At 30.9% G+C, this 21,991-nt stretch overlaps 3 protein-coding genes across 5 annotated transcripts; 2 read left to right on the top strand and 1 right to left on the bottom strand.

The window, feature by feature from the left end:
• The first annotated feature begins 300 nt into the window (after positions 1 to 300).
• Positions 301 to 1,383, top strand: LOC111033474 (zinc finger MYM-type protein 1-like). The gene is made up of 3 exons (XM_022314226.1): positions 301 to 793; positions 863 to 1,007; positions 1,232 to 1,383. The coding sequence occupies exons 1-3, from the start codon at positions 502 to 504 to the stop codon at positions 1,380 to 1,382; spliced, it is 588 nt and encodes a 195-aa protein (XP_022169918.1). The 5' UTR covers positions 301 to 501; the 3' UTR covers position 1,383.
• Positions 1,384 to 1,938: 555 nt separating this feature from the next.
• Positions 1,939 to 7,494, top strand: LOC111033473 (wolframin). Of its 3 annotated transcripts, XM_022314224.1 has the most exons (12): positions 1,939 to 3,056; positions 3,145 to 3,361; positions 3,436 to 3,540; positions 3,717 to 3,836; positions 3,986 to 4,082; positions 4,502 to 4,647; positions 5,121 to 5,758; positions 5,871 to 6,036; positions 6,111 to 6,278; positions 6,345 to 6,577; positions 6,634 to 6,915; positions 6,974 to 7,494. In XM_022314224.1, exons 2-12 carry the CDS (start codon positions 3,298 to 3,300, stop codon positions 7,445 to 7,447), a joined length of 2,493 nt encoding a protein of 830 aa, XP_022169916.1. In that variant the 5' UTR covers positions 1,939 to 3,056; positions 3,145 to 3,297; the 3' UTR covers positions 7,448 to 7,494. The 3 variants fall into 3 exon arrangements, with proteins under 3 accessions (XP_022169916.1, XP_022169915.1, XP_022169917.1); XM_022314223.1 differs by having other exon boundaries at positions 1,939 to 3,361; XM_022314225.1 differs by having other exon boundaries at positions 1,940 to 3,355; positions 6,974 to 7,447.
• Positions 7,495 to 8,065: 571 nt separating this feature from the next.
• On the bottom strand, positions 8,066 to 16,844 carry LOC111033467. Its single transcript, XM_022314206.1, has 16 exons — positions 16,290 to 16,844; positions 15,912 to 16,050; positions 15,592 to 15,848; positions 15,349 to 15,525; positions 15,091 to 15,291; positions 14,867 to 15,010; positions 14,482 to 14,797; positions 13,979 to 14,223; positions 10,825 to 10,929; positions 10,190 to 10,316; positions 9,863 to 10,119; positions 9,623 to 9,799; positions 9,359 to 9,559; positions 9,137 to 9,280; positions 8,763 to 9,078; positions 8,066 to 8,582 (listed from the first exon to the last, which is right to left on the bottom strand). The coding sequence occupies exons 1-16, from the start codon at positions 16,395 to 16,397 to the stop codon at positions 8,371 to 8,373; spliced, it is 3,126 nt and encodes a 1,041-aa protein (XP_022169898.1). The 5' UTR covers positions 16,398 to 16,844; the 3' UTR covers positions 8,066 to 8,370.
• Between the last annotated feature and the right edge of the window lie 5,147 nt (positions 16,845 to 21,991).

The following is a 21,991-nucleotide window of genomic DNA, read 5'->3' as shown; positions in this document are numbered from 1 at the left end:
ATCTTATTTTTTGTATACCATGTGAGGAATGTATTTGCAAAATGATAACATAACTTTCAAAAAACTTGGTCATTTTGTTTGGGCCAACTTCACGCACATTGGCCTCTCAGATTTTTTCATCTTTTGTCCGGTTTTTTTTTTACTATATATAACTATAAATTTTTTCAAGATATGTTCGATAATTTAAAAACATACAATTCATGATATTTCAATAAAATAATAAAAGTTAGATATAAAAAACAGGGGGTGCTAAAAACCTTTTTGCACCGCTTTAGTTGGGCCACTGATAACAATGCTTGAAAGTTGACATGGAAAATAAATAGTAAATTCGTAGAAGCACAGGTCAGTGGCGTATTTGAGGGGGGGGCGATGGGGGCAATCGCCCCTCCCGAGAGTTTTTAGACCAAGAAAATTTGTGTACAAGTAATAGGTATTTTATTAAGAAACAAAAATAAAATTATGATTTATGAAAAATGTTATCAGTGATAACAAAAGATAAAAATGTACATACATTATGAAGAGTATTATAGAGTATCACTATTTATACCATTACTGGAAAATATCCTAGAAGACTTAAGATCAAGATTCATAAGAAAAGAAAATAAGATGTTATTAGATTTATGTTTGTTAATTCCACGCTACATTACTGACATTTCTAATGACGATTTTAAAAAAATAACAGAAGCTGCCACAGAATTATTTGTATTTAATGAAGAAGAATCTGTTGACCAAATCGAGCTAAAAACAGAACTAGATCTATGGAAAACTAAATGGCAACGAATAAAAACTGATGGTAAAAAATGTTTGTAATTATACTTTTCTTAAAACTGTATTAATTGATTGTTTTATAATTTTGTTTAAGGTCATGAAATTTGTCAAGATGCTTTGTCATCAATGGAAAATTGTAATAGTATCATTTATCCAACTTTGCATAAATTAATAAGTATTATTGCTTGTCTGCCTATTAGTGTAGCATCCGCAGAACGCAGCTTTTCAACGCTTAGAAGGTTTGGTGCATGTGTTAATTATTAGAATAAAAATTAGCTAGCTTCTATAAAATACTTTAACTATATACCTACAACCTAATACTATATATATTCTATATATATAATAGTATATATATATATATATTTACAATGCTTAAAATTAAAGATCTGTTTTTCTTCTTAAATTGCATTAAAAAAAACTTTTAATTCTTCTCTTTGCTTACTTTTGTTGCTTTTTTTGTTAGATTGAAAACCTGGTTAAGATCTAGAATGGGACAAGAACGCTTGACTGGTTTGGCTTTGCTAAACATACACCATACTTTAACCATATCAGTAGATGATGTTATAAATAGATTTGCTAATACAAAAAAAAGAAATATAGATTTTGTTTTGTAAATATGTTGTTTTTTTATCATATTAGTAACTTATTACTTTATAGGTTATATTATACAGGTACAATATAAAATTAATTATGTCTAGGTAAGTTTATGTAAATGGTTGCCGGTTTGGAATATTCTTTTTAAAATCGCCCCCCCTCAGATGAACTCTCAAATACGCCACTGGCACAGGTACATCTTTACAGCAATGAAACATAATCAATATACATATAGATATAACTTATATATACCTAGGTACAAGATACTTCATATAACCACAGGGAGCTTTATCCCCCCCCCCCACATATCTTATATTAAACTCTAAAACATATTGAGACAAACCAATGCACATTTTATACCTATGGTATTAATTATTATATTTACCTAATTTATAACCTTCTACTAAAAGCATGATAGACTTTTATTAGGTATTGAGGTAATATACTGGAATTGTTACCAAATGTATCAATAATACATTATAGGGAGTTTAAAATATTTTAATTAAATTAGTTATATATCTACCTAATGGTTAATAGATACATATATCTATATTATAGCAACATAATATTATACCTAGAACCTAGGTAGTAATGTAGTATATTGTAATAATGTATATACCTAATACACTATACATACATATATATATAATATAAAGTATTGTCTGGATAATCCGAAAGATTATGGGGAAAGGGGTCGTTCGGATTACCTATGGCTTAAAAAAAAACATCAGTTTTATTGTAATTTAAATTATGAAATTTTATTTTCATCTGCATTAATCATGTAAAAACTCATAATTTCAAAAGACAATGAATATATAAAAATATTAATAATTATAATAAACATAATCGAAAATTTTATTACCGGAAAATATTATTTATAAATACATATGTGCATATTAGATAAGATAAGATAATTCTCCATTCGGATTTACGCGTCTTTCGGATTAGCCTGTGTTCGAATTATCGAGACCCTACTGTATATATAATAATTAATAAGTAATACCTTATGGGTACCTACATAAATAGTATAGTAATATAGTATACCCACTTGTCAAAGAAATTTTCAATCAGCCATTCAAAGTTTTAAAAACTCAATTTCATTTTTAGGTAACAAAAAAATACGATTTCTCTTAATAATTGTTTTTTTAATTCTGCAACTAAATGAACATAATATTATAGTCGTTTTTTAAGCCATTTTTGTGTTAGCTGCAATGTAAAATTACTGACTGTTGACTAATGAGTCATTATGTAGCCATGTAAGTACCAAAATTGGTACACAAAGTGGTTATAGTCACGAATTAAGATATATATATATCTTAATTCGTGGTTATAGTCCATGGTATTTTCTGTCTATTGTCGTTTTCGATCAATTAGCCCCTCACGAACAACTGGACGTGATTGCGACTTCTGCGGTATCAACGAGGGGGTCTGTCTGTAGATATAACACAGCGTAAAGTGTAAATATCAACGATGACAGTATCAACTTACTATCTCGAGTACATTTTCGCTTTCAATTTACATATTATGATACATATATAAATAACGTTAAATGCCGTAAAAGGTTATTTTCGGGGTCCTGGGGGTCGAAGATCAACGGTTCGCCGCCGAGTGTTTTATTTGGCAACGATCCGATTAACGGCCGTGAGTTGTCGTCTGATAAACCGCACGGAGACAGAATTATTACATTCCACGAAGTACGAAATTTAATACGCGATTCGCTTTTCGGTCTTGGGTTTTCGACGTCGGACAACCATAAAATAATAACCGATACACTGTTTATAGCTATTTTTACCGACACCATTCGCCGCTCGATCGGCACCGCCTCGAGATGTCACGTGCTCCGTTACCTTAAACCCCTAATATTGTTTGGCCGGAACGAAAGGTGTTTTGTTTTTAATTTCTTGGAGATCCGTGCTCTTCAAACTGGCCGAGGATATGGCCGATCCCATAATCGGGCAGAAGTCGACGCGAAGGAAACAGTGGACCTTACTGAGTAAGGGTACAACATAATTAATATATGAAATATGTTAGGGTGCACCGGTGGTAATTTATTTTTATTTTTACCCTCTATAGATCGAACCCAGAGTCGATACAACCGTTTTGGAAGTTTCTTGGCGGAAGATGGATGGCCCGATTCACAAGTCGATTTGGCCAAACAGTTGCTGAATGAGAACTGTGGTAAGACAAACTATTTACATACTCTCAAATCAAACTATAAATTATTATGAATAATTTATTTTATTTATTTGTTATAAAGCATTTTCATTTTTTTACTACAAATATATAGATATAGTAATATTATAGCTTCTATTTTAGAATCTATCATTTTTAAATTACCTTGTTTTACCATGTAGAAGATGAAAAAGACCAAGAAGAAAATGCTAGTTTAGGTGTTTATTGGCTCATCAAGGCTTCTTCGCAAGGACATAAAGAGGCAACTGAACTTTTAAGAGAATGTCTTGACACAGGAAAAGGTTTGTTCTTAGTTTAATTATGCTAATTATTTATTAATAATTTATCAATCATCCCCAATAATATTATAAATACATATTTTAACTTCAAAATTATTTTTAAAAAATTTGCAACTCATTTACATCAATTTGTTAACTGAATACTTGTTTAGGTATCACTGAACACAATTGGCTGGATGTTAAAGTTTGTCTGGAAACTTCTCAAGAGGATAAAATCATTCAAAAAACAGCACATGAAATATTTGATAGGTATTATTCTATCATGAATAAGAATATTAACATTTATGTACAGTATAATATTTCAGAATAATAATGAATTTAATAATCCGTTAGGAGGATGTCATACCCGCTGTGTACTCTAAGTCTTACAATAATTTTAATTTGTATTTAGTAGACTAGTTTTGAGTTAGCTTTAATATTAAAAAGCTCGATCTATTATACAACTTAATGGTAAGAATATTATTGTGTTTGTATGTTGATTATTATATAATAATTTAAGTATTATAGAAATGTAGATAATGTTTTTTCCTTTAAGTTTAATGATATATCAATTCACTCTATTAAATCTAATAACACAAAATTGGTTCTGCTAAATGCATATTTGTAAGACAAAAAAAAACACTGTTATATATTAGTTATAACGTAACTTTATTCTTTTATTATTTCAGGATGTCAGCTGGTGAAGACTTTATAACTAGTGACCAATTGAAAGATGAATTAAATCAAGCATGTAGCACCAAATCCATTAGCTCAGACATCATTAAAGTAGATGAAAACTCTAAAGAATACAAACGTTTAAAATCATCGCGGCAAGGTATTAAAAAAAAATAAAAATAAAACTGTACCTTAGAACTTGATGCTGTGGATGCTACAATAACTATCGTTTTTTCTGCTCAACATAGGATTTTGAAATAGTACAAATAAAAGCCCTTTTTCCCAAAAATATAGATATTATATTATCACATTTCATGTTTAATGCATCTTTTAATTGTATACATGCCTGAGTTGGTCATGATTAAATAATTTCATGCAGTCCATAACCCTTTGGTTTTTTTTAGGGTCTCGTAAATAATTTATTTGATTGGGTTCTTACTAGTCTATATAGGGAGTAGGGACATCACAAAGTATTTATCACAATATTTAACTGTACTTAATCGTTAGACTCAATTTTTCTTTATAGGGCCTTAGGCAGTTTAAGAAACTGATCCATGGGCCTTTGGTGTGCAACGCCGACACTGAGTTCTTGCATTTATAAATTATAATATAGTATGTATGTATTTATTTTAGACTGGAAATCCAGAATAAATGAATCTGGAGAAAAACTTACTGAAGATGTATTAGTGAATGCTGCTAAAGATTTTTCACGTGGGCAAATGCCCCTTGTGCAAAAAATGCTTACCATTGAAGAAAACAAAAATGCCATATCTACTACTTGTGACTTATTTCTCCAGCCAGTGTACATTATTCACAATTATAATCTTTGCCTTCAAGAGAGATTGAATAAAAGATTTTCCAAGTTGTCATTAAATCCATTCTCATATTTTCACGCTCCAACATTGATAACTACACTTCTCTGCTTTATATTGGGCTTGGATGGTATTCGTTTGTTGATTCCTTATATTCTATTTTATGGATCATTGCTTGCAATGGTGGTTGCCACAGTATGTGCATTATGTGCAAAAAGAGATTATGGACGATTTCGCCGATGGTCAAATTTATTCATCACATACAGTGGTGGTTGTCTTAGTGCTCAAGAAGCTGAATATCAACATTTGATGAACACTCTTAAGCCATATGTTTTCTTTTTTGCATCATTAGGAGCTCACTTATTTATGAAGACTGTAATTGATTCAGATACCATGTTTCAATCTGAATTAACCATTGTATCAATTTGCTTAACGTTTTATACGCTTTATTCTTTTTCGGTAATTATACTACGTCTTACAATTTATTTATTTTAAATTGGTACATTATAATTATGTATTATATTTAATAATGTACCTATCATGCAATAAATATTTGTATGTATTGTTTTAGTTATCTGGCCCAAAATTGGGCAAAACCAAAAACATAGATCTGATTGCGCTGTTATCGTTTTGTGTCAATGTGCTAGCAAAATATCCATATGAAACTGATACAGTAGTAAGCAAAGGCTGGAGATTTCTTGATTTACATGTACCGACTTTTGCATCACATGTCATTGGTAAGTTAACTCGTGAATTATGTTTACATCATGTCATATCTACATTATATTAACTGCATACAATTATTTTCTAGGAAATGGTGTAGAATTTTGTCTCAACTTTAGAGCGTTATTTTATTTAATATTACCAGCTATTATGGTTAAAATGGCGGCACGTAATAATTGGAGAGGAATTTATACAGACTTAATACCACATTGCATGACACTTTCGTGGTGGCAGATGGCTCTAGTTGCTTCTCAAGGTATGTTATATTTAATTGAAAGCTAAACTAGTAAATCAACTAATAATAATTTTGATTGTTTTTCAGAATCGACATGGTATGGGCTTGTTCGTAGTATATTAGCCTTAGTCTGTGTGTTTATACTGTTTCCAATTACTGGTATTTTTTTGCCATTTGTCACTATTGGCAACGACTTTGAGACAATATATCAGATTATTCAACTGCCCGTTGTTCTAATATTTATGTGGATTTTACATATAGTTTTGCAATATTTCAAACGTAAAGGCTTTCGCACAGATTCGTTTTATACATATTTGCAGGTATTTGAATTAATATCGAAACTATTAACTTAGTAAATAACCGTAATTTGTTTTAGGTTCTTATAGTTTTAATTGGTACAACAATATGTGTTTTTAACAACTATGAGCGTTTACAACAATGGATTGAGCCGCCTGTTGACAATCACTTGACATATAATGATTTCTCAGAATTTTGTAATAAAGATATTGGTAAAAATTCTCAAGAGACCACTGTGATGGCTGATATTGACTGTTCGCAATTAATTGGTCAAAATGTGCAATGGGATGGCTACATAAAATCCAGCAAAGTTGTTTCAGTATACAATCCTATTTTAGCTGTATTAAGCTTCTTCCCAAAAGTAAGTTTCAAAGGAAAAAAATTATATAATTTAACTAATTTTAAATATTTTATCTTAGATTATATCGAATCCATTGACTTGTCTGCTGGGTAAACGTTTATCTACATGTTCAGACAGTTATGGTTGTAACGTGAGCTCAAAGTTATCTGACCTTTGCCACTTATCTGAATGGAATCGTTATACATATGAAATAGAAATAAAAATGAGTAATGAAGGTGTATGGGGCAACACTGGTGATATAACAACACTGCTGACCAATAGTCAAGATATCATAATGGACAATGCAACAAAAAGTTTAAGAGAAAATGACCATGTATGGTTTTCAGGTCAGTTGTCCGGTAACAAATTTGGTATATTAACAGCCAAAAATCCATTTGTACAAGCATCTTCTGTTGGGTGTTTGACATGTTCAAAGATTCAAGTCATCAACAACAACAACAACGTTAGACAAAAATCATTTGATGACGAATTTTTCAAATGTGCCAAAAGACTGTTTCAATTCATTTTATATCCAATTGTATTATTTAAATGATCTTCACAAAAAAAAAAATAATCCTACTAAAATTAGTTATCATTAATACATTTAATATTTATTTTTATTACTTAAAAATGCTTTTATAAGTATATTTTGCACTATGTATTATTATATTTATAACACTTAATACTGTGAAGTGCAATAATTTAAATTAATTTTTACTAATAATTAAGAAATTAACCAAAAATTTGTTTTGTTTATAAAATAAAAATATATATTATTTAGTAATAAATGTTAAACCAAAAACTTAATTTTTATCCAACATATTTCTTACATTTATAGAAAAAAAAATATTCAGTGTTTAGTCTTTACTGTGTTACGTTAGTAACATATTTAATACTATGATACAACTTAAAATATTGAATAATTATAACTTTGGTAAATGTAAATGCAGTTATATTTACATAACCTGTAAATATTGATGTGTTACAGTGATGTACAAATTATTACACAACAAACAAAAACAAACAATTTAATAGCAACCTGATCGATACTTAGATCAATTTGATAATTCAGTTAATAGAATCTGACCAGATTAATCAAGTGAGAATTAAATAATTCTTAAGTTTATTCAAAAAAAATAAGGATAAGTAAAGAATAAAAATTGCATTTAAAAATATTTTAAAAAATTTAATAATTTAACATATCGTAAACATTTTATTATAATTTTAATGTTAAAGTAGGTATCATACTTCAAAACGTTGAATGTAATTTTAAATTTAAACAATATTAACATTTCTAAAAATATTTTGGATTTATAACGGTTGTGTATAAAACATAAGTGACCTTTAAGAAGTTTATAATACTAAAAAATATAATAATATATACAACTACAAGGACAAAATAAATATTATTTCACATCTTATGATAAAGGTTAAGACTCCAGAAGTTGTTTACATCCAAAGCTGTCTGGTAGTAGGTTATGCACCAAGCAACAACTGAATTTCTTCCATTGTCTTGCCCTTAGTTTCAGGAACAATGAATACCACAAAAAATGTGCCCAACACACTGACCAACGTGTAGAGCCAAAATGTGTTGTATAAATAAATAGTAGATACCAATAATGAGAAAAATTTAGTGGCCAAGAATACAAAGAACCAGTTTGCCATACATACTATTGAGCTGGCAATTCCTAAAATAAATAAAAAAAATAATGATATTAATTTACTGCACTAGTTTTTGTGAATATTAAGTTCAAAAAAAAACCGTAATACAATTTCATCGGCATATTACTCACGATGCTTTAAGCAGTTTGAACACGTAACAAATTTATTGATAGCAAGACCCTATGTACCCTTAGAGTGAATATTACCTTTAATTTGAGCTGGAAATATTTCACCCATCAACATCCATGGGATAGGACCAAAACCGATGGAGAATAATATTATGAATACACACAATGACAATAGTGGGATATACCCAATTGATGAGACGTCATAATTGAAATCCTTTGCATAGAAAAATCCACCAATGAGAAATGTACAAATTCCCATTGCAATAACTGAATACAAAAGCAGAATCTTTCGTCCTAATTTATCTACAACAAGTGTTGACACGTAAGTAGACAAAACAGCCATGATACCAACAATAACTGTGGATGCATTTGAGCTTATTGAGCTACCAGATGCCTAAAATAAATTAAATTGTTCAGTAATATTAATTTATAACAATAGCAATATTTTGTACATTGAAGATGGTTGTGGTATAGAAAATAACAGTGTTACATCCCGTAAACTGCATAAAAACCATAACTCCAAGGCCTAAGAATAGCCCGCGCTTGGCTGGTGTAGTTTGGAAAGCTTTCATGACTGGAACTCTTTCTCTTTCAGTCTGTAAGAAAAAAATTGTTGTTTACTTATTAATTCATACAGAATTAAATTATGTATGAAGTATGTTTGTGGACTGTACTTTAGCCAAAGAATCTTGCATTGTAATTAATTCTTGGTCCACCTGACCAAAAGGTCTACGGAAATATTTCAATGACAATCGAGCTTTTATAATATTTCCTTTAGTTAGGTAGAAAATTGGACTTTCTGGTACAAAAAACATCAAACCTAAGTAGATCACTGGAATTATTGCACAAGCAATAGACAGACCAAATACATCCAACTGTAAAAGAGTATAAAGGTTTAAATACAAATTATGACAAAGTTTTAAATAGTTAAAACTTACAAATGATCCCAAGACATAGGTAAACAGGATACCTGAAAATACTTGTAACTGAAAATAAGTGCCCAAAGTACCTCGTATTTCTTTATCAGCTATTTCAGAGGTGTATTGTGGTACAATCACAGAGTATGAACCACTTGCAAATCCATTTAGAAGTCTCCCGATACAGATCATTGTCAGCTTAAAGAACAATTTTAAATAAATATGGTTTAAATTGTAACATCAAAAAATTTAAATCTTTACAGAATTGGCCCAGATTATCATCCCCCATCCTAAGAGCGCGGGAATAGTTAACATTATCATCAGACATTTACGCCCCAATTTGTTCACTAGACAACCCATAACTGGACATCCAAGTATAGCACCAAGTGGCATGCACGACGCAATCCATGAAATGTCGTCATCAGTAATAAGGAACCCATACTGGCCATTTTCCATCATTGGGCCAGCTGGAGAAGTCCATCCAAGTGTTGTGCCCATGATGAACCCGCCGATAGTTACTATGATCACGTCATGTAACAATTAATAAATTTGTAAAATAAATGTACAATACAAAAATTTAGAACTTACCGATCAATGTTGTTAAATATTGAGTCCTGTACTGTGTATTTTCACAGCCAAACGTTACGTTTTGGGGCAAATGCATAGTTTGATACAATGTTTTGTCAAGAAGAGGACTCTGTTCACAATAGACTTCCTAAAACAATCAAATGTATTTGTCAATAGTCTTTCAAATGTCATACATCACTTATGACTACTTAAATACTAATACAATATTTGTAATATTTTAATAAAAAAAAGTACAATAGTGATGACCTAGAGCAGAGGTAGTCAAACTTTTTCATCCCACGGCTCCTTTAAGTCTTCACAAAATGTTGACGACTTCCAAATTATAAATGACAAAAAAATCAATGTTTATATGATTGTAATTTATATTTTATAATTTATTTTTTATGATTTATTTACCATATTACATGTATAAAAAAATTAAAGCTGTATTTAGCGAATGATTGTTGTAGACAATTCAACGTTTCGGTGTGTCTCAATGGTAATAGTAAACGTTTTCGTTACAAATATTTATTGGTTTTCAATTATACTACGCGGCTCCCTCCGACAACTCCCTCGATGCCCCTGGGAGCCGCGACGCACAGTTTGAATACCTCTGACCTAGAGAGTTTTTTCGTCATTTGTAAAGCATAAAATACCTTAAGCGATGGAATTCTGTCTCGGCCATTGTCACTCTTGAGGCTTCCATCTGGCCCTTCAGTTTCGTCGTAAGACGCTAAAGTGGTCATCGTGTGGCCGGAGAGGACGATTTACGGAAACCGTTCGGACAGTAATCAATCTTGGGTAGCGACGGTCGAGTGAACACTAATCCCAAATATCGTCATTCGTCACTGATTTATTTTCAACTACTCTTAGAGTGCTAGTAGTACTACAGAACTACAAAAGCGAATTCGAACCGAAAATTGTTGGGAACTCGGAAAGCGAGCCAGAACTTTGAACACATTCAAATTATTGCATTGTATTTCCCAATTTTTAATGATAAAAATATTATGTTATCTAATCAATATCAATTATATTGAACAGGACTTCGGAGTTCGATCTTCCGTTTTGATGAATTTTCGTTTAAATCTCAGCTTTGGCTCTCGTCGCCGTACTCAGCCGCAGCTCAACAGATGTAATTATATTAAAGAAGATAACATGGTACATTAGTATTTAGTACCTACTATAATTATAGTAGTGTTTATTTATACTGTAAATATGTTATTATGTTATATTATGTGACTTGTAAGTGTTCACTACAACAACACAATCAATTTGAATTCGAAAGAAACGGTTTGTTTTTGTACGTTAATCGTTATCGTTTATCAAATTTAATACCGGCAATTCAGTATTGACTAAGTACACACAATAAGTATTCTATTTTACAATATGCTAAATATGAGTACCCACGGTAAATGGCCATAAGGTACATATTCGACAGTGACACATTGTTCACGATATACACATCGAGCTGACGAGAAAGGTAAACAATAGTATCGTCTGTTATTGCTATTATAATACATCCAAACAATATTATAGTAGGACCGCAGACTATTTTAAAATATATTTCACACAGACTGTGGTAGGAGGCCGTCGGGCAGTACTGGCAGTAGGTAATTCAGCTGTTGTATTTATAGTATTGTTATAGCACGATTAAACGCAGGCACGTAGATATTGTACTCAACTAAACTTTAAATAGGTACTTATAACTATTTAGACCCCAGATTTTAAGGCAAAATGCATGATTTTTGGGGAAGTTCCAGGCAATGCTTTTTATGTCCAAAATCCGTTTCGTAGGTACATCAAAGAATCGAAAACATTTTATTTATCTTTTTTCGAGAATTACACTAAAATGTAGATAATTTGTATACATTAGGTTTATACTAGATGAGGTACACTTAAGAGGAAAGTACAAAGAGCAAAAACTGTTTTGTGCGGAATAGAACCACTCAAGCTGTAGCCCAAGCTAAGCAACCACATGTTGCAAACAAGAGAACATTTATTGTGCAACATTATTTTTATTTTTTCGATATCAAAAAGACAAGGAAAGTTATTCAAGTTTGAGCTAATGAGTTTTTAAACAATAAGAACTTTTCTCGTACTTATAATATCGAAAAAATAAAATAATGTTGCACAGTAAATGTTCTCCTCTTAACATGAAAATGTTGCTTAGCTTGGACTGCAGATTGAATGGTTTTATTTCGAGCTAAACAGTTATTGCTGTACGTTTTGTAAGACGGACACAATTATAGACCTATAAACTTTAGTTTAACCTAACCTAAACTACAGTCTATATATCTATGGACACAACACATGTGGGTTTGGAATCCTCTTAATTGGTAATTAGGAATTGAGCTGCTGTGAGGGCCGAATTCGCTCACGAATTAAAAATTATTTAGCGAGGGTAGATGATGCTGCTGATATCGAAATAATTTTATTTAAACTTTGTCGTTAACAATTAGTTTCAATAATTAAGTATTAACAAGCAAGATCAAAACATAATTAATAAGATATAAGTTATTTACAAAAAAGACAAGAAGAAATTAAATTAAAAATCATGAAAAAAAAGATAATATATTATCAATGATATTTTTTTGTTGACAAGAGAGGATATTTTTGGTGTTGAAAGGGATGTTGGAGGTGGTTGCGTTGGAGTGATAGACTGGGCATTGAAATAATTTAAATCTAAATAATGATACCGGCCAATGTCATTAGTGGAGTTGGGTTAGATTAAGCCATGGATTAAACCATAGAAAAGAGATTAAACCTCACTAAACCTAATCTAACCTAAGCCTACTATATAAACAGCTCGTTGCTTGCAGTTTGTGACCTGTACGGCCGAACTGTGGCAGGTATTACCACAGAATAGATATTATACCTTCCCACGGCATATCTATGATATCAATCTAACCACCCCATTGCGTCTCACTAACCGCAGGTTATGGAAAACTGACCTATAGACTTAAATTTCCACGTTTGGGCCATACATTTACAGTAGGTAATTGTCCAATATTTCATTGTGATATGAATGTAACACTTAAATACTTAATAGAGAATTTAAGAAAATTCATTTAATTTAAACATTTTATCATATTTGGAATAATGTTATAATAACATTTGGTGAAAATATAAGGTAACTACCAACCCACTTATTAGTTTTTCAGTTACACAATAAACCTAAAATCGATTTTGTCAAAAATGGTTTTTTTTTAAACTCTCATTTTTCTGATTTTTTTTTTTGTAAGTACAATTATTGTACCAAAAATAGTATAATTAAGAATTTATTTTATAAAAATAAAAACAAATAAATAGGTACTCGTTAAAAGTGTTCAATATATTTGATTACATACATGTTTTTATACAATAAAAGTCTTGAGGTATCACAGATTTAAATCGTCACACCAATAGAATTAGAAATACATTAATAATAATAGGAGTGTCAGATAATATATTTAATCCATGGAAATGTTCCAAAAATTAGAAATTTAAGCTAAAACTAAAAAATTTCATCACAGCATAAGCTTTAAGGTAGTCAGTAAAAAAATATATGTATAATAATAATAAACAATTAAACTAAAAATTTAATAAAAAAAAATTCAAAACAGATCCAATAATTAATACGTACTAAAACAAGTAAAAAATTAAATGCTTGTTATTGATAAAAACATGCAACTATTTATGTACATAATTGTATTTTTTCTTATTATTATATTTATTTATTATAATAATAATATATTATGATGACTGTTGGATAAATAATAAAATTGATTACACTTGAAGTATAAATATATGTAATATATATTATTATTAGGCATCATTTTGATTTTCTGTTAATAGTGGAATGTGATCAGCCCCAAGCATTTCTTGAATTTCTTCCATGGTCTTACCTTTAGTTTCAGGGACAAAAAAGACCACAAAGAATGTTCCCAATACACTGAACAATGTGAATAGCCAAAATGTGTTGTATAAATAAATGGCAGATACCAAGAGTGTGAAAAATTTGGTGACCAAGAAGACGAATAGCCAGTTTGACATACAAACTATTGAGCTAGCAATACCTATAACAAAAACATAATCAAGTAAGAAAAATATATAAATAACAAAAAAAAACAAGGTTTTTTAGAATATTGTTTCCCCAAAACCAAAATTGCTTATTTCTGAGTTATTTTTACAAAAATTATACATCTAACAAATAATATCCAATAAAATCTGGGAAATACAATAAAATATATATTAAAGAATCAAGTACTCATAAATCTAAAAACAAATAAACAATAATCTTCAGGAATATAATAATTTAGTCCATAGTATCATACCTTTAATTTGAGCTGGGAATATTTCACCCATCAACATCCATGGGATAGGACCAAAACCAATGGAGAATAATATTATGAATAAACATAACGACATTAATGGGATAAACCCAAAAGATGTAATATTATAGTGAAATTCCTTTGCGTAAAAAAATCCACCAATAAGGAATGTACAAATTCCCATTACAACAACAGAATACAATAACAGTATTTTTCGTCCTAATTTATCAACGACAAGCGTTGATACATATGTGGACACTACAGCCATGATGCCAATAATAATTGTGGATGTATTTGATCCAATTGAACTCCCAGTTGCCTGCAATAAATTGTACATAATTATTATGTATAAATAATTCTATTTAATGAGTTTACTGAATATATTTACATTGAAGATAGTTGTAGCATAGAAAATAACGGCATTACACCCACAAAACTGTTGGAAAACCATAACTCCAAGACCTAAGAATAATCCTCGTTTGGCAGGTGTAGTTTGGAATGCTTCCGCAATTGGAACTCTTTCCCTTTCAGTCTGTAAAAATAAATTTACCGTTTACTAACTCTATAACTACATAATTATTAAAATGTGTGATCTTATATTTGTTTTTATACTTTAGCTAATGCGCTCTGCATGGTATTTAATTCTTGATGTACATGAACAACAGGCTTGCGGAAATATTTCAGTGATAACTGAGCTTTTTCAACATTTCCTTTCATAAGATAGAAAATTGGACTTTCTGGTATTAAAAACATTAAGCATACATAAATCACTGGAACTATTGCACAAGCTACAGATAGATCAAATACATTAAGCTGTAAAAGAAAATAACATTTAAATTAAAAATTAAACACAATCGCACATTAACTTACATAGGATCCTATTACATAGGTGAACAAAATTCCTGCATTGACTTGTAACTGAAAATAAGTACCTAAAGTACCACGAATTTCCTTTTCAGCTATTTCTGAAGTGTACAAAGGTACAATAACAGAGTATGAACCACTAGAAAATCCAGTTAAAAATCTGCCTGCACATATCCATACCACCTTAAAGAATATTACCCACATCAACAGTTTTATTTAAAATTGTTATAAAAAAGTATAAATACTTACAGATTTAGCCCATATTACCATCGCCCAACCAAAGAGTGTAGGTATGGTCAACATTATCATTAGATGTTTACGTCCTAACTTGTTGACTAGACCAGCCATAACCGGACATCCTAACATGGCACCAAGTGGCATGACCGATGCTATCCATGAGACATTTTCCACAGTAATTTGGAACCCGTATTGGCCGTTTTCCATCATTGGACCTGCAGGAGCCGTCCATCCAAGTGTTGTACCCATGATAAACCCTCCAATAGTCACTGTGCAGTCACATTAAATAAATAATTTTATTTTAATACAGACTTTTGTACATTTCAACCTACCAATTAATGCAGCTAAATACTGATTTCCTTTATGAGTTTTTATTTGGGTTTCTATGCTCTCAGCAGCAATTTGTTGAGCTATTGTTATAGTTTTAGGAACTGTCTTATTGACAAGTGGACTTTTTTCACTGTAAACTTCCTGTAATTATTCAATAAACATTAAGTACCTGTTTTATTATACATAGGTAAGTAGCAAAAAAATAATTCTGCCCCAAATAACCAATTGACATTGCAATTATTTTTTTAAATAAAACCATGACTATTATTTACAATGTGTGAATTTCGGCTAACAGTGGTTTAAGTTGAAGAATCTAAGTTTTATGGCTATAAAGTGTTAATAAAAATTTTTTTTTATAACAATAGTAATATGTATAATACTTTTGGTATTTTATCTTCATCTTCATCGCTGGGACGTCTGAAACTAGAAGCAACGTGACCGTCATAATCACTTACTCTACTACTTCTACCCTCAAATATATTATGCATGTTATGTTCTATCTCAGTGCTTCTACTAGGTAGAATTGTAGTATTTCATGAAATTTAATCGAAGATCAAGTAGATCTACTATGAAGTCCGAACTCTGGAGTTACTAAAAATATTTAATTTAAATTTGAACCAATACTGAATACAGCGATGTCAATGATTGTTTTAAAAATAATACAATTTATTATAATATTTATATATTAAGATTATATTTATCTAATAATAATTGATAACCCGAAGTATAATGATAGTCGGGGGCAGATGATAAATAATTGTTGACTAGTTGTTGCATAGAACATATGTTTTATATTTTTTATCTTGCTAGGATGTCAGTCGTGGCCTCAGTGCACTGTCCGTAAATTGCAATTTGTTGGCTGTTTTATGATATACTAGCTGCCAATGAAACTCTGGGACTTGTGAGACTCGCCGATGCAGACGACAATGTCGTCGAAATGACTTATAGAAGTCACTCCGACCTGTTGACGTCATGGGTGGTCAAAAAACAAAAATTAAAGAGGTGATAAGGATTTTTGATAAGTCTTGGAGGCCTCGTTTCGAGCGCGGGAATGTTTGAAATTCCGTTTTCAGTGTCTAGAAATCTCACTTCACCCACGAAAATCGGTAATTGAATAATGAAGTTCCCCGTCGCATGTCCGGTGCTTTTTCGTATGTAAAAAAATGTAAATTCGAAATCTGTGTTGAAATGTCTAACAAGTCCTTCACCTCAATCGAAAATCGTTTAAAATTCAAAATAGCTACCTATACTCTATTCGGAATGAGATCGTACCTCGGCGGCGACCAGTTTTTGTCCGCATCGGTCAGACGCTTCCCCCGTTTGGAAAGCTCGCGAGACTAGCACTGCGGAACGAAACCACGCCCATGCGCAGAAATCGGCCGCCGCGGTACGATCTCATTCCGAATAAAGTATAGGTAAGCATCCGACTTCGTCACTATTGTTTATTCAAATATAATCTATGCTACACTTCTAAATTTGTGTGTAATTAATACTCAGATTAGTTTCTATCTACTGATACTTAATAGCATAGATCATACTCAACTCGTCATATTTTCCAAATCTAGATAATATAAAAAAAAATGTTTATCTGATGATTTATTTTGGATTAATAACCGTACCATAATAAACGGTTAATCTAACTAGGTAAGAAAATATCGAGTAAATTAAAAAAAATTCCGGGCGATTGTAAATTCTCCCGGGTCTACTCCAGTACTACCTGACGAAAACGTGTAAACTCTCCCGGGTCTAGTTTAGTACTACCTGAAGAGAACATGCACTCTCCCGGGTCTAGTAAAAATCATAAAATAAATTTAATATACATTTAAGTTGCGTTTAAAAATAGTCAATCATATATAATAATAATAATAATAATAATAATAATAATAACAATATAAATTAATGTCTTTAGCTGCTATGAACATGATATTATAGTCAAAATACAATAAAAAATAAAATAAATTTAATATACATTTAAGTTGCGTTTAAAAATAGTCAATCATATATAATAATAATAATAATAACAATATAAATTAATGTCTTTAGCTGCCATGAACATGACATTATAGTCAAAATACAATAAAAAATAAAATTTCAAAAAATCCAATGTACATTTAAGTTTCTATTAAAAATAGTCTATAATAATAATAATAACATAAGTTACAAATACAAAATATACGTAAAAATGTTAAAATTATTGTTTTTGATAATGAGAACATACAGATTTTAAAAAAGTTAGGGAATCTATTTTTTTTTCTTTATAATCTAATATTTTTTGGGATATATTTTTTTCTTTATTTTTTGTATAAATATTTTTACTCGATTGGTTTAATTTATTACAACTTTGAATTTTAACGTATATTTCAGTTTGAAAATCGGTTAGAGCATTAATGAATATAAATAAAGATGGATGAGAAATATGAGAAATATAAACTATAATAGAAATATAAACTTGAGAAATATGAATTTAAATGCGAATGGAACGATTCACAAGCGTTTGTTGTTTTTGAAGTTGATGATGATGCTGAAGCCCACATTGTTGGAGGATATAATGCATCATCATCAATATACGTACTCACCAAGTATGAAGCAAATGTTTCCAATTTTTCATTTTCTGGAGGCATTATCGCAGCTAATGTAAATACATAAATATTTCCAACTTCATTTGAATCTATAAATAATAATCCAAAAACATAACGCAGCCATTTTCCAACATCGCTTGTGCCATTTCTATATTCTACAGAATGACCCAATTCCTGGATTTTTCTATACCACGCTTGTGTGAGATGAAATCTGCAGCATTCTATTTTTGTCCCGGGCCAAACATTTAAAACAGCATTATGTATAGACTTTTCAAGATCTACAATAACCGTCTTAGGATAAAATAATAAATTCATATTAGCACATTTATCAACTAACATTTTAAATATACGTTCATAGGATATAGTAGATTTATCTGATAATAAACAAAATATTAATGGTATATAGTGACCATTTATATAGCCATGTAAAGTCACCAATTGTTTAAAAAACTTAGTGCAATAAGAAAAAGTACCATCTAAATAAATAATTTCTGATTGCGTTAAACAATTTAAATTTGTAGAGCATGCAAATATTACTAATTATAACGTAAAAAAAAGAATAAAATGCAAAAGAAAATGATCTGATTTCGAGTGTCGATCCGGAAACCTGCGCATCTATGAACGACGCATTGGTCCAGTAGACTACAACTATAAGCTACTAATCTTGTGATATATTTTGATTATATCGTACAATATGTACCAAATCGTCCAAATCACATAGTTAATGAATAGCATACTTACGTATCATTACGTTTCAAAGTATAATATATCATAAAATTAAATAATTACTTACCGATAATATATATAAGTGCCGGGCATTTATTCGCACTACATTTCCATTCGACTTCACCACTCGATAATGTTGATTGCTTGTGGAAAATAAATGAGAACATAATCAACACTTCTTTGTTTCTTTGACTTGTGCAGTACTTAAAATTTGGTTGAGCCATAATGATTATAATAATCAACGTGACAACGTGGTTATAATTTAAATATTTAAATTACAAATATAGTTTAACGGTAATATGATTTACACATTTATGGTAATACGATACGATAAAATGATAATCACAATCTCTGCAGTGTAGCCAACTCGTAGTGTAGCAATAACATTTAAAACAACTCGGGAGAGTTTACACATTTACTTCAGGTAAACATAATTTTGACCCGGGAGAGTTTACACATTTACTTCAGGTAAACATAATTTTGACCCGGGAGAGTTTACACATTTACTTCAGGTAAACATAATATTAACCCGGGAGAGTTTACCATCGGGAGAGTTTACTACTTTGAAAAATCGGGAGAGTTTACCACCGCCCAAAATTCCGACTTTCAGCCTTCAGGTCAGTCCAGCCCTCATGTTTCAGTCCGGCTCTCAGGTCAGTCCACCTCTCATGTCCGGTCTGGCTCTCAGGTCAGTCCGGCGCTCATGTTTCAGTCCCACTTTCAAGTCAGCCCGGCTCTCATGTTTCAGTAAATTTGAATGGGATACGTTGAGTTATTCACAAAAATCGTATTCGACATATACGTGTATAGAAGGTCGGTCGTCCGCGATTTCGAGTGAAAACCGCATACGTACGTCTTTTAAAAGAAGTTAACTTTCGGGCACAAACGGTGTACGAAAAGACGATACCGATCGAGAAAAAACGAAAAAAGCGAGAAATACGTGCGAGCGTCGTGGGGCAGGCGCCACTGTTTTCAATCGAGATTGCGACCGTCACGGACTTAAAACGAACGAAGCCCGAACATGCTGCACGGACTTAAGACTTTTTGGGGAACGCGAATTAAATACAAACGGAGCCCAAAAAGTGTAAAAATCGGAAGAAACTTGATAACAAAGCCAAAATGTTGGCGGATTTTGCAAAAATAGTATTACTTGATAGAAAACCGCGGTTGTGATAACAGTGCCGGCGATCCGATCGGATCTTGCCTATTCTACATTTCTACTTATACATAATATGGGAAAATCTAATTTTTCGATTGAACGCGCTCCGAAAACGACAGAGCGGATAAAACTCAACTATTAAGCGTTTTATAATATAAGTCATAAGAGATTCATTTTTATGGAACTGTGAGCGTATAAAATAAATACAATTTAAACTCTATAAATTCCATTAAAATCAAAATATCGTAAAACATCCAACTTAGCGACACAAGACAGGTTTAGACGAAAATATGTTCTTAACTAAACGTTTGAAAATAGCCGACATGTGAACGTGAATAGACAGCAATTCCCTCTAATATTAAAGTAACGGCATTGGGTTGGTTCTCCTAAACGTAAATCTGCAACGTTGGGTGAGACAGTCGGAGAGAGAAAACAAACGGTGCTCTGACGTCCTCTTAATGGTCTTAAATCTGCTCAGCTAGACACTAGGCAGTTGTCAAGTGATTGGTATTTATGACTTTTACTGCAGTTTAATGCAGTCGTAAAATATTTAGCAAGTATCACAATACGCTTATGTAAACTCGTTTAAATGTAATGTGCTGGAATAAGCTCCCCTTCCAACACCCCACCTTTATAATATAATAGTTATTGTAGGTACATTTAAACTTACTTTTTCTAACCTCGCATAAATTATACGTATACAGTACGACAGTACCTACCCACCCATGGCTAAATACTTAGAACTAAGTATTTAGCCATGCACCCTGTAGGTTGTAGGCACAATTTTTACTCAGATATTATTATTAATTTCACTAAAACACATTCTCAACCATTTTTTTTTTTTACAATTAAATGTACGAATATAATTAAAGTAATACCTAACCTTATGATGACTTGTGATGACTAAGGTTAATATGTCATAATAAGAATGCGCAAAGGAACCTAATATAAACAAATGTATAGTAAATACAATACCATTTTTTTAAGATAATGTTTGATCTTTTTAGTTATTACAAACACCATTATAATTTTATGTAATTGAAATAAAATACTGAATTTAATACTATATTTATAGAATATTTCATAAACAAGTTTTTATCTCACTCGCTTATAGTTCTGAAACTTTTTGAGATATATTGTTGTCATCTATGCAGATTTACGTGTAAATATCAAATAACCAACCTTTTTTGTATAATCCGTAGGATCTTACAAATAAAAAAAAGGGGAAAGTAGGTAGGTAACCGTCTAGTGTAATACTGCGCGCCTGTACTGTCGTAGGTGTTGAGAGAAGGTACCTATTGTTATTGATTAAGTCACTTTAATGTACCTATGTGCTACATTTGAAATAAAAGATAAATCATTATATAATGTGAAAAACAATTTTTTTTAGATTTTTTGATTTTAGTAATTATTATTTACAAGGGATTTTGTAACAAAGTGTCAAACCTAAGCTTTAAAAATCGAATTTTTATAAACTAAAGCTACATAATTATCCTTTGCAAATTAAGATATGGGTGACCCACTGTCGGAATACAGTATAGAATCTATACCATTACCATCAATACTATAGATGGTACCTACGGTATGCGATAGTGTCACATATCCGATATACCCACCT

Source organism: Myzus persicae, unplaced genomic scaffold, assembly GCF_001856785.1.
Source record: "Myzus persicae strain clone G006 unplaced genomic scaffold, MPER_G0061.0, whole genome shotgun sequence".
Taxonomy (NCBI): domain Eukaryota; kingdom Metazoa; phylum Arthropoda; class Insecta; order Hemiptera; family Aphididae; genus Myzus; species Myzus persicae.
This window is presented reverse-complemented; position numbering and strand designations above follow the sequence as displayed.